This window comes from Pelobates fuscus, chromosome 1 (genome assembly GCF_036172605.1).
Source record: "Pelobates fuscus isolate aPelFus1 chromosome 1, aPelFus1.pri, whole genome shotgun sequence".
Lineage (NCBI taxonomy): Eukaryota > Metazoa > Chordata > Amphibia > Anura > Pelobatidae > Pelobates > Pelobates fuscus.
In genome coordinates, this window is record NC_086317.1 from 33216190 (window position 1) to 33234835 (window position 18646).

An 18646-nucleotide genomic window follows, 5' to 3' on the forward strand; every position below is an offset into this window, starting at 1 on the left:
CTAGAGTGAAAGACATTTTAATCGTGTACTTTATAAAGCTAAACTGTATTTACATTTTATTTTTTTCTGACTGCCGTAGCAGTGAAGTCTACACATTTGTCAGACATCCTGTGACTCATATTGTGCACCCAAATGTTAGGAATGATTTGCTGTGCGAGTTATTTGGAGGCAGGGTGTCTGTGCATGAGCATACCCTGTTACGACACAGAAGGTTTATTTGATGAATAACATTTAGACCAGGATGTGTCTCCATGTTTCCTTCTTGCAGCTGTCGTGTGCTCTGTGTGTAGCGGTCAGTCATATCACAGAAACAGACAGTGTCCTGTCCCTCACTATATAATGTACCTTTGTCACTGTAATATACATGGAATGACAGGTTTCATGCTCCAGAACCGCAGATTAAGCAGAACATGAGGATGTATCATGGCATGTGTCAGAGATATTGTGTGATGAAAATTAATACATGCATAATAGCAAAAACACAATTTAGCTAATATGCCACGAGGTGCTAAAAGGAAGAAACTATATGTTTTTCTCAAAGTATGACCCTGTGAACTAAAAGAGACAGACAGTGGGTAAATGCATCTGTGTCAATAAAGATAAGAACACAGATAAGACAAATAGTGTTAATTAAAAAACAAAACAAAAAAAAACTTGTTCAGCAAACACATATATTGCTATAAGGTATATAAATTAAGTTTAATTATATACAAAAATAGTAATATAGTGTGATATATCTTCGTTATCAATCTATACATATGTATAGAAATATATGTAAACATATAAAGATGTAATCAATACAGATAGATTAAGTTAGACATCTGAAAAATCTTGAAATGCCATAACGCTTAGGTGAACAAGGACACATTGGTTGAACAAAAAAGCTTAGGGTTAAACATTCCTAAATTGTCCTGAACAAGGATTATCCCTATATGATAATAGCTGGTAATGCTCCTGACTGTTATAGAAATATATGTCAAACTGACGTCAACCCACATTAACATAAAGACTTGTCCCAAAATTTCATTGGACTAGGTCTAATGAATGGTGTTTACATTAAGAAAACAATCCACACATTGTAAATCATACTAAGAGGAAAAAAAAAACTAAGATTGTATTTATTTAAGATCCTGAACATCTGTCTTTAAATTATAATAATCCATTAAATTATAATAATCCATATGCTGATAAACTCATATGGTTCTTTATAATTAAACAAACAGTAACATTCTATTTGTGGATTGTCTCAATCAATTGTATATGAAGTAACATATTCCATATACTAACCCGGTTGATTGAAGGTGCCATGAACGAACAATCCCATCACTCTAAAGAGTTTGAAATTGCTACTGAGATTGTGATACTGTACTATGCCATATCTTGTTCAATATTATTGAAAAACTAGTCACTAATTACCATGTATATTTACAATTATTGACATAAATAAATATAATTTTTATAAAAAGTTGTGATATTAATGTATGAAATATTAAATTCGAACAACGTACTCAGGTCTAAAGAGTTAAAATAGTGAGTAACTCTTCGCTTTAAATAATAAATGGGAATAGCGCCAATAAAATATCAACCCCTGATTAATTTTTATGAAAATATTATTTTTAATTAATGGAAATTAATTAATAATAATGAATCCCCATAAATATCCTCACACATGTAATCTAGGACATGGGTTCAGAGTTTGTGGGCATTTACCTGGAGATCTTTCTGGTCCTTCTTGTGATCTAGATTTGGTGTCCTGGTTACAAAGTCATTCAGGATACTGTAAGATAAATCATGTGCAATACTTTACTGTCAATAGTACAAGAGCCATAACTTGAGATTAACAAACCAAGAACATTGTGACATTTTAACGATGGGCTCACCCTTGTGCGCACATGTTATAGAGACAGACTTAAAGGAACACTATAGAGTCATGAATACATGTTTTTAAGTGCTATAGGGTAAAAAAACCATTTAGGTGGATTGCTCCACCCTACGCCCCCTTAAAATGTAATAAAGCTCACCTTATTTCAAGCACCGCGCAATCCACAAGCACTGGCCCTGCCCACGATCCACCTTCTTACGGACATCAGAATTTATGGATTTCAGCCAATCCAATGCTTTTCACAGGGAAATCATTGGATTGGCTGGAATTGGCAAGGAGGTGGGATGGGGCGGTGCCAAACGCCAGCTTGGCCAATCAGCAGCTCCTTATAGAGATACATTGAACCACACTGTGCAGCACTGCCTCGGGAAGCACCTCCAGTGGCCATCTGAGGAGTGGCCACTGGAGGTGTTCCAAGGGGGCAATGTAAACACTGCCTTTTAAGCTGTAGTTGCTCTAGTGACTATGGTGTCCCTTTAAAAACTAGAACATTTTACATTAACCAATAGAGTGTAAAGACGTTTGTGTTAGCTATTGAGGTAGAGACAAGAAGTAGAGCAAAGGTTATAATTATATTGGATAAAAAGAAAGGAGGTTTTGCGCACACAAGGGACGTAAGTTCTGAAAGATAAACAACTTTCATAGGGCAATATATAAAGTCCCAATAATAATAAAAAAAGAGTAAAATGAAGTACTCACACTTTAGAGAGCCATATAAGTCAGCTCTCTACTTTGAAGGCACATAAAGTATTTCCAATAAAGTGCTCTTGTGCAGATTGGTCCCACCATCAGATTTCGTCTGGATATAATCAGGAACCAGGTTAAGTTGAAGGTAAAATACTTTATTCACATTTAAAAGATAAAAAATAAAAAAAACAGTAAGCACAACGCGTTTCGACCACTCTCTTGGTCTTCTTCAGGTGCAATGATAATACATCAGACAATTTCTGTTTATATACTGCATATTTCGTTAGAAAATTAATTAGAAAACACATACCTATAATCACAAAAACCCCACCCTCTATGCCCATATATGGTAATTCCGGTGCACTTGCCCTCCCAAAATGGTGTCCTTTCATCCTCCACACTATGGGGAATGACCTCCTCATCATGGCCGTGCGTTCCAAATACTTCCGTGCGCACACGTAACTTCCGGTTCTTCTGCCGATACGTCATTTCCGTCTGCTGCTTTCAGCATAGAGATTCCCTTGTCCTTTCGTATGCAGCATTTTCAGAATGACGCGCACCCGGCGTCACTTCCGTTCCGTTCGGATTCATAGGGAAGTGGGGAGGATCAGCTACCAGTCTTATTTGAAAGTCCCAAAACTATAGAAATCCAACATTTAGCTCAATAAAAATTGGAGACAGGGGAAGAGAGGGGTTATAGAAGGGAGAACAAAATGAGAATATTTTAGTAAGAGATAATATCTATAAACCCATAAATAATATCAGAAACATATACTAAAAATATATTTTAAAAAATTATGTCTATAAAAAATAGCAATAAAAAAGTAGTCATATAAGGTTATAAAAAGTTTGTACAACAGCTTCATAAAATAGGACCAATGTCAAAATCTAAATTCAAACCCCTGGGATGTAACGTTTGCATGTCAAAGATCCAGGAGCTTTCCTTTTTGCTAAGGTTTAAAGCACTATTCCCTCCTCTCCAGTTATTTGAGACTTTTTGGATAGCCATGAATTCTAAGTCTTGTGGATTTGACTGATGGACTTCTAGAAAATGCTTAGACACGCTGTGTTAAGCTATGGGGACCAAGTTTGCCCCAGGTTACGCTAACCTTTTCATGTCCTTCTGGGAGAACACGTTTGTGTACCAGGGACATGAATTTGGGGCAAACTTGGTCCTCTACAAAAGATATATAGATGATATCTTTATTATATGGAACGGAACGGAAAATAATTTTACCAATTTTTTTTTTTTAACTATTTAAATAATTGGGGGATCATATTGACTAAAAATATTAATCCGGTTTCTAAAGATTTTTTAGATCTTAACATTTTTATTAGCAATAATCAGGTTAAAACCAAAACTTTTTTTAAACAAGTTGATATTAACAGTTTTATTGATATTAAAAGTTGTCACCATGACCCCTGGTTGCAAAACATACCAAAGGGACAATTTTTACGTCTAAAACGCAATTGTACAGAACGAAAGGATTTTAAGGAACAATCGGAATTTTTAAAACAACAATTTTTACGAAAGGGCTATAATGAGGATGCACTTGAGAGAGATTTTAAAAATGTAGACATTATAGAGAGGTCTGATTTGCTTAAATATAAAGAGAAAAAAGAAAGCCAAAAATCGAACCAAATTCCGTTCATCTTTAATTATGCAAGCAATATTGGTGTTTTAAAAAAAGACCATCAGCAAAAACTGGCACATTCTTAACCAAGAACATGATATTAAAGAATTTTTAGGGGAAAAACCAAAATTCGTTTTTAGAGGTGCCAGAAATTTAAAACAAATTTTAACTTCAAGTTTTATAAATGCTGAAGAAAAGCATACATTTATAGAAGATTGATCTAAGAAGCAGAAAGGCTTCTTTCATTGCGGAAATTGTAACGCTTGTAAAAGCACTAAAGTCAGTAAAAGGAAAAAAGAAACTTTTTTATCATCTATAACTAAGAAACAGTATTCAGTTTGTTCCTTAATTTCCTGTGAATCAAAAAAATGTTATTTATTTATTACAATGTCCCTGTGGTCTACAATATGTAGGAAAAACGTCAAGGCTATTAAAAATCCGTGTGAGTGAACATATTAGGAATATAAAAAAAGGTTTCCTTAATCACAGCGTGTCTAAGCATTTTCTAGAAGTCCATCAGTCAAATCCACAAGACTTAGAATTCATAGCTATCCAAAAAGTCTCAAATAACTGGAGAGGAGGGAATAGTGCTTTAAACCTTAGCAAAAAGGAAAGCTCCTGGATCTTTGACATGCAAACGTTACATCCCAGGGATTTGAATTTAGATTTTGACATTGGTCCTATTTTATGAAGCTGTTGTACAAACTTTTTATAACCTTATATGACTACTTTTTTATTGCTATTTTTTATAGACATAATTTTTTAAAATATATTTTTAGTATATGTTTCTGATATTATTTATGGGTTTATAGATATTATCTCTTACTAAAATATTCTCCTTTTGTTCTCCCTTCTATAACCCCTCTCTTCCCCTGTCTCCAATTTTTATTGAGCTAAATGTTGGATTTCTATAGTTTTGGGACTTTCAAATAAGACTGGTAGCTGATCCTCCCCACTTCCCTATGAGTCCGAACGGAACGGAAGTGACGCCGGGTGCGCGCCATTCTGAAAATGCTGCATACGAAAGGACAAGGGAATCTCTATGCTGAAAGCAGCAGACGGAAATGACGTATCGGCAGAAGAACCGGAAGTCACGTGTGCGCACGGAAGTATTTGGAACGCACGGCCATGATGAAGAGGTCATTCCCCATAGTGTGGAGGATGAAAGGACACCATTTTGGGAGGGCAAGTGCACCGGAATTACCATATATGGGCATAGAGGGTGGGGTTTTTGTGATTATAGGTATGTGTTTTCTAATTAATTCATTTTCTAACGAAATATGCAGTATATAAACAGAAATTACCTTGGGTTACCACTTATTGACTCCACGCCCACTATATGGGCTTTATAAGCCAGGACCAGCTATACTAGGACGTGATCTGAGGAAGCCGATTGGGCGAAACGCGTCATCACGTTCACGACGTCATCACGCTATCACGTGACTGTACGGAGCTCCGAACCCGGAAGTGCCTTGCGAAGTGCCAAAAAACATTTTGGAGTGTTCATCTCTGCACAATATTTTACTGGACACTGGCCTTCTATGTGGGAGAGGGAGCCTTTTTTAATTGGAAGAAATAAAGTTCGTTTTATCTAGCTGGCGTCCTGCTGTTTTACTACTACCAAGTCCCATGATGTGGACTATATGCTGAAGAAGTTGGAGCAGACTTTTACTGCTCCTCCCTTGTGAGTTTTATTCCCCCTTTTTTTTTTTGTTTTATTACAGTCTTATGCTATGTGATTTTATATCTTTCCTTTTATGTACCACATCTCCTCATTGGAATAACCGAATATTATTGATTGTAAGTTATTATTCTTTCAATTTTGTGTTCACTTTTCACTTGCAATTTTGCACAATTGTCATATAGAGTGTAATTACATTGGACAGACACTCCCTATTTGCACTATTTTGATGCACTTATTTGCACTTTAAATTTTTAAAGGTACAGCGCACCTTTCTAGTTTTACTATTGGTGTCCCTCAGGGGTCTGTTCTGGGACCCCTTCTATTTAACATTTTTATAAATGATCTTGAAGACAGCATTGAAAGTCATGTTTCAGTGTTTGCAGATGACACAAAACTTTGTAAAATAATACAATGTGAGCAAGATATTACTTTGCTGCAGAAGGATTTAGATAGACTGGAGGACTGGGCACTCAAATGGCAGATGAAATTTAATGTTGAAAAATGCAAAGTTATGCACTTCGGCGTAAAGAATACACAAGCAACGTATACCCTTAATGGAAGCGAATTAGGGATAACAACACACGAAAAGGACTTGGGAATTGTTATAGACAACAAACTATGCAACAATGTGCAATGTCAATCAGCAGTGGCCAAGGCCAGTAAGGTATTGTCATGCATGAAAAAGGGCATTCATTCTCGGGACGAGAATATCATTTTGCCTCTCTATAAATCACTGGTAAGACCACATATTGAATATGCTGTGCAATTTTGGGCACCTGTTCTAAAGAAGGATATCATGGCACTAGAAAAAGTGCAGAGGCGGGCTACAAAATTAATAAAAGGAATGGAACATATCAGCTATGAAGAAAGGTTAACAAATTTAAACCTATTTAGTTTAGAAAAACGTCGCCTGAGAGGGGATATGATAACATTATACAAATATATTCGGGGCCAATACAAACCATTGTGTGGAAATCTATTCACAAACCGGACTTTACATAGGACACGAGGCCATGCGTTTAGACTGGAAGAAAGAAGATTTCGTCTAAGGCAAAGGAAAGGTTTTTTTACTGTAAGAACAATCAGGATGTGGAATTCTCTGCCTGAAGAAGTGGTTTTATCAGAGTCCATACAGATGTTCAAACAGCTACTAGATGCATACTTGCAAAGACAGAATATTCAAGGATATAATCTTTCAATGTAGGGTAATAACTGCTTGATTCAAGGATAAATCTGACTGCCATTCTGGGGTCAATAAGGAATTTTTTGTCCTAGCTTGTTGCAAAATTGTGCTTCAAACTGGGGTTTTTTTTTTCTCTTTTGGATCAACAGCAAAAAACATATGTGAGGAAGGCTGAACTTGATGGACACAAGTCTCTTTTCAGCTATCTAACTATGTAACTATTTATAAACAGAAATTGTCTGATGTATTATCATTGCACCTGAGGAAGACCAAGAGAGTGGTCGAAATGCGTTGTGCTAGCCGTTTTTTTATTTTTTATCTTTTAAATGTGAATAAAGTATTTTACCTTCAACTTAACCTGGTTCCTGATTATATCCAGACGAAATCTGATGGTGGGACCAATCTGCACAAGAGCACTTTATTGGAAATACTTTATGTGCCTTCAAAGTAGAGAGCCGACTTATATGGCTCTCTAAAGTGTGAGTGCTTCATTTTACTCTTTTTATTATTATTGGGACTTTATATATTGCCGTATGAAAGTTGTTTATCTTTCAGAACTTACTATTCGTCCATTGTGTGCGCAAAACCTCCTTTCTTTTTATCCAATTCTGTACATGTAAGTGTTTTTTGGTGACAAAAACACGGGTTGGTTTGTTTGACGCACTGGGATTTTATGTACATATTTGTATAGCGCCATTTCACCTTTTGTCTGTGTTATAATTATATTGTCTATTGAAAAAACTTTGAGAATGTATTCACTGAACAGTTAACTGGAAACCAAAATTGTAGGCAACAATAGCTGATTTTGAAATAAAAATCTCGAATTCACCTTAAGATATTGTCATAGCTTTGTTATTTCCACCAACATATTGCAAACCATTTTTTAATGCTCTACCAGAGACTCTAGGTCTGACACCGTGTAGTTCAGTATTTGGGTCAAACTCCTGTTCTCCACAAGTGTGGAGGTTCCCGTGGGCTCTAGCCAAACCCATGAATAGGCCTGTGGATGTTTTCATAAACGTATGCCTACAGCCAAAGGTTTAAAGGACAATCTTGAATTTTTGCTTAAAAAAAACTATATAAGGACTGTGACAAAATGCCTTGGGGTTGGGGAGGAAAGAGCAAGAATCGGAATGTTTTGATAAATGTATCCATCATGTATCCTCGTCAAACCATAAGGTTTCTGGTGGGAGTATATGCATGGGGAGTGTTATCTAAAGGAATGTGCTTTTTCAACAATATTATGCAGTTTACCAAATGAGGTGTTCTTTCTGAGAAATGCTATGTAAATGGAAACACCAATCATTATACATATTATCCAGAGATACAAATTATACTTAGTTATGCATATTCAGTCATGTATAAAAGTGTGAGAAGGCCTGCCATTCATTTATTAAATCTCCCAAGTTATCACTCTCTTTGCGGTCAGTATACAGCCATGAGTTTAATAATCAAGCGTGGGGATGTAAAAAAAACGTTGTCTTATCCAGAAATCCTGCTAACACATATTAGGTAAGGTTGTGGTTTCCTACAGACTACATCACTTTCAGAGTGCCTGCATCTTTTACACACAAATCCGTGAGGGAATTTGGACCAGAACATGAGCCTCCTCCATGCTCTAAAAGAACACTTAAATAACAATAAATGTATTAAAAGGGTATTTCAAGCACCATGACCTGGACTTTATATATGTGCAGTGTTTCGCTATGACACGCTGTGTATATGGAGATTAATCCTTCTGCTATTGGAGGGGGTAACTTCACCTCTGGATGTGTATGGGGTGTAATTTGCCAGTCTTGTCTGGCTAATGTAATCCTGTGCAAATTTTGATCGGCTGAGAGTGGTCAGCTGACGCTCTCAGCCAGGTAATAAGCGATAGCTTCGGCAATACGCTTCTACAGCTTTGCAGAAGTCAGGTGTTGTAGATCTTCCTACAAAGTAGATCAGGAGCCCAGTGGTATCCAGATAAGAAGGTAAACTGTTACAAATGGTTTTCCCCATAACTGGGGAACGGGGCCACTGTACTCCTGGCATCAAACACTACAGAGCGCTACAGTGGTTATGGTGGTTGGGGTAACCCCTTAAATAAGATACATTGCTCTTCTCTGCAAACCAGTGTCTGTAGACAAAGCACACTCGCACTCAACCCTCGCTCAATCATTTTCTGACAGTAATGAGAATGACAAAACAGCATTCTATTACACATTTTATTTAAGGAGCACTATAGGGTCAGGAACACAAACATTTATTCCTGACCCTATGGGGTTAAAGCCACCATCTAGCTCCCCTGGGCCCCACATGCCTCCATAAATATAATAAAATCTTACTTTTATTCAAGTCTGCAGCTGCTTACTTTTGTCCCTGTTTCCTTAAGACCTGCACACTGCCTGCTGGCATCAGCAGAGGTGGTGGCCTGATCCAATTACAATGCTTGCCCATAGGATTGGCTGAGACTGACAAAGAGGCAGATCAGGGGAAGAGCCAGCATGATTCAAACACAGCCCTAACCAATCAGCATCTCCTCATAGAGATTAATTGAATCAATGAATCTCTATGAGGAAAGTTCAGCGTCTGCATGCAGAGGGAGGAGACACTGAATGTTTGGACGCATTTAGGCAGCAATGACCCAGGAAGGATTTCTAATAGCCATCTGAGGAGTGGCCAGTGAAGTTATCACTAGGCTGTAATGTAAACACTGCATTTTCTCTGAAAAGACAGTGTTTACAGCAAAAAGCCTGAAGGTAATGGTTCTACTCACCAGAACAAATTCAATAAGCTGTAGTTGTTCTGGTGACTATAGTGTCCCTTAAATTATTATTTTTCCAGCTGTATACTAGCAATCATACTACATACAAAGTGGATATCAGGATAGATAAATGATCAGTCACTTATCAGTATTCTGAATTGCCAGTATTAGACATGAATTGGTTTACATTGCTGCACCTAGAAATATCAGGTCATAGCTAAACCTAGTCCCGTAGTCCGGGCTGAATAATGCTGAATGATAGGACTACCATTAAATAAGAAGTTAATTTAACACTGTGCTTTGTAATCTTGTATACAATCGTTTAACCACATGCTTTTAGGAAACTTGCTTGTACACAACATTTTATGTGTGTGAGTTATGCATTTTATTTGTGCCTATTACGATTTCCAGTGATATTCATAAATACAATAAAAAGATCTTACCTTAAAAGCAGGAAAAATCCTGGCGGTGACAAATTCAGTGGCACGGACTCTTTCAGCAAACTGAGTAAGGGCTGGAAGTTTTCTTGCAAGTCTGAAGCCGAAAGCCTGCCAATAAACACATGAGCAATGTAACTGTGTGTGAAGCTCAGAATATATAGTCACCTCTCACAGGTACGAGGCTGGTGAGAGGGCCAATGGCATTCTCTGCGGTCATTTCAATATTTCCCCAGCTAAATAGTATCAGAAGAGACATGCAGAGCTGCTGATGTTAACTAGGGCATTCAGTGGTAGTGCAGGCAATATGACAGGAGTTAGGTACAACACAGCTAAAAATAAAAATATAAAGATTAGTTCTGTGTCTGGTCAGCCAGATATATAGAAACCAGTGACCCAGCGTACAGCAATATGTCATACCATACAATATTATTATTAAGCCATACACACAGCATCGTAACTTCAAGCACCATAACCACGTCAGTGATTTGAAGTGGTCATGGTGCCTGGAGTCTGTATATGCAGAGTTTCACTATTCAGTATTTACCCCTTTGCTGCCAGGAGCGCCCCCTCCAGTTAGGGTGAGAGACATTGGTGAAGGATCAGGGTAAGGGGAAAACGTGGCCTCGGCACTGAAACCGAGGTACATTTTAGCGTTCCGTTTTTAGTATGTTGTGGTGGGGTAGGACCCATAGATAGGAAGGGTTACCCTTTAAACTTATGGTCAATAGTTCAGAGATGTGCACAGACACTGACAATCATGTTATAACACACAGGAATTACACAAAGCACTTACAACTTATACACAGAGGCTCATAATCTCTGTTCATGTTTTAGCCATTAACGTTACTGAAGAGGTATACTAAGGGTGTGGTGCACAGCTGTTAAATACATTTTCTGTTGTGTTCTTAAATACACACAACTAATAACAGCACTGTCATTTGCATGTAAAGTATTCTGGGAATTAAACACAAAGGTCACGAGATAAAAATACAATTCACTACATCAGTACAACATCATCATATACAAATGATAGCTCTGTATTTGCTATACACAAGTATTTTCAATCATAAATAGCATTTTATTTATGATCTGCTAGCAATTTCTATAGGACAAGGCACAGATCGAAAACCTACTGACACAATAAATGTGTGTTTGACTTGAACCACATCTGATATTTTCAGAGGATGGTTGACTCATAGCAAATTTCCAAAAATAGAGTACAAAAATTAATTTTAAGCAGTAAACAGGTTTATTAAAACATATGTTTTACCTTTGAATGAAAGCGTAACTGAACTGCAGCATGGGAATATCAACTAGTGAAGCCTTCTGGAAAAAATACAGAATAAAAAGAAGATTTAGAATTAATACAGTTAACAGAAAAGCCAAAAATCACAGTGTATTTGGATAGATTTACAAGGTTTGATAGGACACACGCGCAAGGTCTACCAGGGCTGACAGCCAAACCACTGAAGGAAACAGGTTCAAGGTCTACTGGGAATCCCAGCCAAACCCATGAAGGACACAGGTCCAAGGTCCACCAGGAATCCCAACAAAACCACTGATGGACACAGGTCTGAGATCCACCAGGAATCTCAGCCAAACCATTGATGGACACAGGTCCAAAGTCCACTAGGAAGCTCAGCCAAACCACTGATGGGCACAGGTCCAAGGTCCACTTGGATTCCCAGCCAAACCACTGAAGGACCCCAGTCCAAGATTCACCAGGAATCCCAGCCAAACCACTGAAGGACACAGGTCCAAGATCCACCAGGAATCCCAGCCAAACCACTGAAGGACACAGGTCCAAGATCCACCATGAATTCCAGCCAAACCACTGATGGAAACAGGTCCAAGGTCCACCAGGAATCCCAGCCAAACCACTGAAGGACCCCAGTCCAAGATTCACCAGGAATCCCAGCCAAACCACTGAAGGACACAGGTCCAAGATCCACCAGGAATCCCAGCCAAACCACTGAAGGACACAGGTCCAAGATCCACCATAAATTCCAGCCAAACCACTGATGGAAACAGGTCCAAGGTCCACCAGGAATCCCAGTCAAACCACTGATGGAAACAGGTCCAAGGTCCACCAGGAATCCCAGCCATACCATTGATGGAAACAGGTCCAAGGTCAACCAGGAATCCCAGCCAAACCATTGATGGAAACAGGTCCAAGGTCCACGAGGAATCCCAGCCAAACCACTGAAGAACACAGGCCCAAGGTCCACGAGGAATCCCAAACAAATCCTCGATCCACCAGTAGGACAGTAATGTTCTATATAAAAGAATTCAATAAATATCCCCCCCCAATCCCCCTATTAAATGTATCTACAATGTTTGGACTAACTTAAGAGCAAGAAAAACGAATAATCTTTTGTTTTGTAGACTTAATCTAAATATAATTGATTGGTGATGTCTATTCTTTCCCACTAATTGCTTACAGTCAGACACTAAGCAGGGTTATTTTTAGGACTTTATATATGGGTATTTATAAAAAAAAATAAAAAAAAAATGGGCATGCACTTCTGTAGACAATATAATAAAATAATACCTCTTCTCCTTTCATCAACGGCGGCTTCTTAACAACTTCCTTCAACAACTGTAAAATGGTATCAATCTTCAGACTCTTCAGAGCCAAAACCAGGTCAACAAGTGTGAGCTGAGACTCACTGGGCACTGGAATAATCTATAAGAAAAAGACAAGACATTGGAATAATATTTTAGGATCACATATAGAATATTTCTAAAAAAAATTATACAAAACAGGATTTAATTTATAAAATGAGCAACATATGTTCTCCCCTATTCAAATTTTAAAGACAACAAAGCATGATATTTGTATGTATAAGGGTCTGCTTTTATTCCAGCTGTTTGGTGCAAAGGACGGAAGCATTGTATGTATTGCAACCAACAGTTGGAATAAAAGCAGATCATCAAATAAACTTTAAGTGAGGAAAAAAAAAAAATAGAACTGCCAGGGGAGAGCGAGAAATAATATTGGTATCGCTGGTGGAGGGGTAAATAGCAACCAATTAGGCTTGGCAATTCTAAAAATAAAACATAACTTTTAATATAGCGATTGAGAGGTGAAATAAGTCGCCACCACAAAAAGAAAAGGAAAATAAAATTCAAACAGAAATAATAATGTACATATTTACAAAACAATAATCCTGAGTGTAACTATAATGTCTATATATGAAAATCCGGTAGTTCTACCCAAATATAGGGATAATGAATACAGAGTCAGGTAGTATAGGCTGTAGCTTTGTGAGTTCAGAATAATAATTAAAAAAAAAAAAAAAAACATCTGTAGCAGACCAGCGGTATAAGGAGAATAGATAAAAAAATCTAAATCTAAACTCCAAACTAAGGGAGAAGGGGACGTCTCCATCCCTTTTAGAAAGAAAATAAAAAGTAGTATTTGATAATGTGCAGTGCTGCAATAGGAATACTAAGATACCAGAAAATGCTAGTAATACAGGCTAAATGGTCTGGCTGGAGATAGTGCAACTAAAAAGGTCCAGCAATGTAGTGGGAACAAAAAAGCACCATTGTATTAGCTAATAGTCGCTGCCAAACAATGTAGCCAATACATGTCTGTATCAATAGGGGTGATAGCAGGGAGAGGCAACATAAATACTAATTCTGTGCCTTCGAGGGCACCCCTTAATCCAAAATGCCTGTATAAGAAATGCCTCCCGCCCCTAGAATCAATATAATGAAAGAAATCTGGAGATTGTAACGATAGCCGTTTTTTCCCCTACTAATATATAATATAATATATAATAGTACAGGTGTAAACGCCATTATAAGCCAAACATGAGCTCACTCGTGATATAGTGGCTATGTAGTGTGCGTGTCAGAACCCCTGACGCAGATGAGCCAGATTGGTAAAACGTGCGTCAGGGTTTCTGACATGCCACTGTATCACGAATCCGCTTATGTTTGGCTTATAATGTTTACAGAAATTCACTAATACCTGTCCCCATATATTAGTGAAAAAAAAACAAAAACGGCTATCGTTACAATCTCCAGCTTTCTTTCATTATATTGAAACTAGGGGTGGGAGGCATTCCTTATACATCTATTTAGGAGTAACAGGCATTTTGGTTAAGGGGTGACCTGGAAGGCACAGAATTAGTATTTACTTTACCTCTCCCTGCTACGTGGGCCATTTCTTTATTATTATTTTTTTTTTTAATGTAGGTGAAGAACAAATAAAAGCAAGAGAAGGGGTAACTTGTACATGGTTTAAATGTCACAGAAAAAAAGACGCAAAAAAAAAAAAAATAGGTAAAATTAAATTTGCTAATACAATTCTATATTAGTAAGTAAGGCCAGACATAAAAAGTTCAATTAATTTTATTTTGTTCACAGTATGGGAATTAGTAAGATACTGTGTCTAATACCTTGGCTTTATTTTGGCTCTTGTTAATTCTCTTTCTCTTCCACACGGTGGCTACAGCAGCAATGAGCTGCACTCCCAGGTGTCCGGTCAGAGGATTCAGGAAATACAAGATTTTTTGCTTCAGAGTCTGCAGAGAAAAAACAAACAAACACCAGAAACATAATTAGATGACAATATGAACCTCATGTGGACCTTATGCCACACTAATGCAGTAAGAAAATAGGCCCAATGTCCCCTTACTTTAGTTGTCTTGAAATAAACGGAGGACGACCCTTTGATGCTTCCGAGGAGGTCAGAAGGCCTCTTGTCTCTTTCTTGTTTAGTTATGACACTCCAAAGAAGAGACAAGCTGTTAATAATGCGGGGAAGCTCCTCTAGAATAGCATTCCTTGCGTTCTTCAAGTTAGAAGGGTCAGTCGAGGAAGACTATATAATAAAAAGCAAAAGAAACTCAAAATAGAACTATAAATCAAAACATTATCAACTGTAATAAAATCACTACAAGGAAGTGACTGCCACCACAGGTATGGGGGATCAATGTCTTAAAACGGCATGGTCATCCGTTTTTGTTTTTTTTAACCCCCACTCCACTACATTTTAATGTCCCCCTGGTCTCCCCCCAAAACGCCCCTAGGCCCCACATTTTACCTCTTTCCTCACTCTTTATTTTATGCCCAGACCTAGGTCCTAGGCACGCCATATTTGTGTGGGTAGATGAATTCCCTGCGGGACACATCATCTGCCCACACAAGATAGCGATGTAAAATTCCCACTCATGCCCATTTGAACACTTGGGCATTCATTATAGTCTGAAATTCAGACTGAAATTTCGGCTATTCGTTCATTCAGAACAGTGCCACTTCCTAACCCCGACTCCACTCCACGCCACTCCACACTCTACGTGGGGTTAATATGACCCACATATTAGCCAAGAGATATTAAAATTTCATGTCAACTAAACAGTGAGCAGCCAGTGGCTATTCACGGTTGTAAAAAAAGACCCCACCGCAAACCAATAAAGGGGGACCTAGCACAGGTCCCCAATGACCCACACACACGCCACTCATGGGTGGGGGCTAGGCAGGTGATAGTAGCAACCTCCCTCGCTTGTCACTTAGGGTCCCCACTCACTGCTAATGGGTGAGGGCCAGAGAGAGGAGGCGGTGGGTCTCCTCATACCCTTTGTCACTTAGGGTCCCCACCCGCCGCTTGTAGGTGGTGGCAAGGGAGGGAGTGAAGACAGTAGGTTCCCCCTGTCACTTAGTGCCCCCACCTGCTGCTAATTGGTGAGGGCTGGAGGGGGACCCGGCTAGATCCCCTATTTAGTTGAATAGTTTAATTGCTATCTTTACTGGTGGGTTATGTCCACTAGATGTCAGTGTTGGTAAATAGTAAGTACTGAAACTCTTAGGAAAGTATATGATATATATTTAGGTTTTAGGAAAACAATCTGCAGAATCAAAGATAGGATGTTATTTGAGAACAACAGGAATGGAAAAAACTGTTCTGAGAGAGCCTTTTGTCATTTAGGATCTAGACTGGCCTTGTGGGTGGGTTGAGTCTCTATTGGCACAAGTGAGCTAAACTTGTATGAGATCAGAGCAGGCCCCCACAGAAGGGAAGGCTATATGAGTTGTTTGGTCTCATAAACTCTTGTTTTTGGACAATCTGCAGAAGACTGGTTGTACTACACATCATAACAATCAACATAAAAGACAAACAAAACATGCTTTCACTTTATAGGGAACTCAATACCATTAATGGTTTCCCTTTCAATATCTCTCTCTGCTAAGAAAAGGACAAAACGCAGAAGCATCATCATCAACCAAATGCATGTGACCATCCTGAACCTTGGGTATACACTTATCTTCAATACTGCTGGTGGGTTTGCTAATATAATGTACAGATCAAATTATATGTATCGCTCACCGAGGCTGCTGTGGTTATCCACTCATTTTGAAAAGGACACGTTCACATTAAATAAAACCGTGGCTTCAACCCCTTCTATTTATTTTTGTAGCTGTTGATTATAGAATACAAAAGGTATTTCTCCCACTCTCCTCCCAATTCTGAATATTCATATTATGCACAGGGATGTTTACAGGCCACGTATTATTATTATTGGTATTTATGGTCAGGAACGACACAGGGATCCAATACGCAGAATGCAAAATAGGAGAAAGTTTACCGGGCCTTAGAATGGCTGGACTAACATAGGAAAGGACAGAGAACAGTCAAGGACAAGCAGAGGTCGAGGGAGTCAGAAAACAGGTAAGCGAATATACAAGCCAAGTCAAAGGGAAGGACAATACAGAATAATCAAAATCAGAGCCAAGTCAAATACCAATAAACCAAACCAGAGTATGCACTATAGGAACAATCAAGCTAGAACCACAATAGGGAAAGGATTCATTGCAAATGAGTCCTTTATATAGTTTGGCTCTTTAAATGATGGCCACACCCCCAAAACAACCAAATTCAAAGTTCTTGGCAGGCCGCGAAGTCCATTGGCGCACATGCGCCGCGTCATAAAAAGGGGCGGAGCTACAGTGCCCGGCATCTGAACGGCCGAGATGAGGGAATGTGAGGAGTGTCCCCATCATGAGGAAGAAGACCCACAGACTGGATCCCTGCCTGGGAAGTTACAACAGGTACCCTGACATTTATATAGCGCCAACTAATTCTGCAGCGTTTACAATATTATGAAAGGGGGAAATTTACAATAAATTAGACAATTACACAGGAACAATAGGTAGATGAGGACCCTGCTCAAACGAGCTTACAGTCTAGAGGAGGATAGGTACAAATACACAACAGGGCAGCAAGGGTGACAGCCAACAACATGGCGGAAAAGTAGCATAACTGGAGGCGAGAGTGGAGTGTGGCTCTTTAGGAGGGCGAGAGACAGATATGGATAGGTAAAGATAACTTACAAGCATTTCTGAACAGATGTGTTTTGAGGGACTTCTTAAACAATTGAAGTCTAGGGGAGAGTCTGATGGGGATAGGCAGGCTTTTCCAAAGGAAGGGAGCCACCCATGAAAAGTCCTTCAAGCGTGAGTAAGCAGTCAGGGGGCGAGCAGAGGACAGGAGAAGATCACCGGAAGAGTTGAGAGACCGAGAAGGGGCATATCTATGAAAGAGGGGCTAGAGTTGGTCAGAGCTTTATAGGTAAAGGTTAGTATTTTGAATTGACACCTACCGTATATACTAGAGTATAAGCCGACCCGAATATAAGCCGAGGCCCCTAATTTTACCCCACAAAACTGGGAAAACTTATTGACTCGAGTATAAGACTAGGGTGGGAAATGCAGCAGCTACTAGTAAATTTCTAAAAAAAATTAGATCCTAAAAAAAATTATATTAATTGAATATTTATTTACAGTGTGTGTATATAATGAATGCAGTGTGTGTGTATGAGTGCAGCGTGTGTGTATGAGTGCAGCGTGTGTGTATGAGTGCAGCGTGTGTGTATGAGTGCAGCGTGTGTGTGTATGAGTGCAGCGTGTGTGTGTATGAGTGCAGCGTGTGTGTGTATGAGTGCAGCGTGTGTGTGTATGAGTGCAGCGTGTGTGTGTATGAGTGCAGCGTGTGTGTGTATGAGTGCAGCGTGTGTGTGTATGAGTGCAGCGTGTGTGTGTATGAGTGCAGCGTGTGTGTGTATGAGTGCAGCGTGTGTGTGTATGAGTGCAGCGTGTGTGTGTATGAGTGCAGCGTGTGTGTGTATGAGTGCAGCGTGTGTGTGTATGAGTGCAGTGTGTGTGTGTATGAGTGCAGTGTGTGTGTGTGTGTGTGTGTTGCAGAGCCTTGGTGGGGGGTGGGCAATTTTATTATTATTATTTTTTTTAAATTATTTTAATAATTTCTTTTTATTATTTTTTATTTTATTTAATTATTTTTTATAATTATTTTGTATTTTATTTTATTATTTAATTTTTTTTTGTCCCCCCTCCCTGCTTGATACATGGCAGGGAGGGGGGCT

General features: G+C 38.7%; 1 protein-coding gene across 1 annotated transcript in view; it reads right to left on the bottom strand.

Moving 5' to 3' along the window:
• The window catches only part of DOP1B (DOP1 leucine zipper like protein B), a 134745-nt gene that overhangs the window by 38771 nt on the left and 77328 nt on the right, over positions 1-18646 (bottom strand). Inside the window, exons 21-26 of the mRNA XM_063447437.1 lie at positions 14905-15090; positions 14666-14791; positions 12808-12942; positions 11527-11582; positions 10260-10364; positions 1711-1777 (exon numbers count right to left, since the gene is read on the bottom strand). Of these exons, the coding sequence (XP_063303507.1) occupies positions 1711-1777; positions 10260-10364; positions 11527-11582; positions 12808-12942; positions 14666-14791; positions 14905-15090 (675 nt within the window). The remainder of the gene's footprint in view (positions 1-1710; positions 1778-10259; positions 10365-11526; positions 11583-12807; positions 12943-14665; positions 14792-14904; positions 15091-18646) is intronic.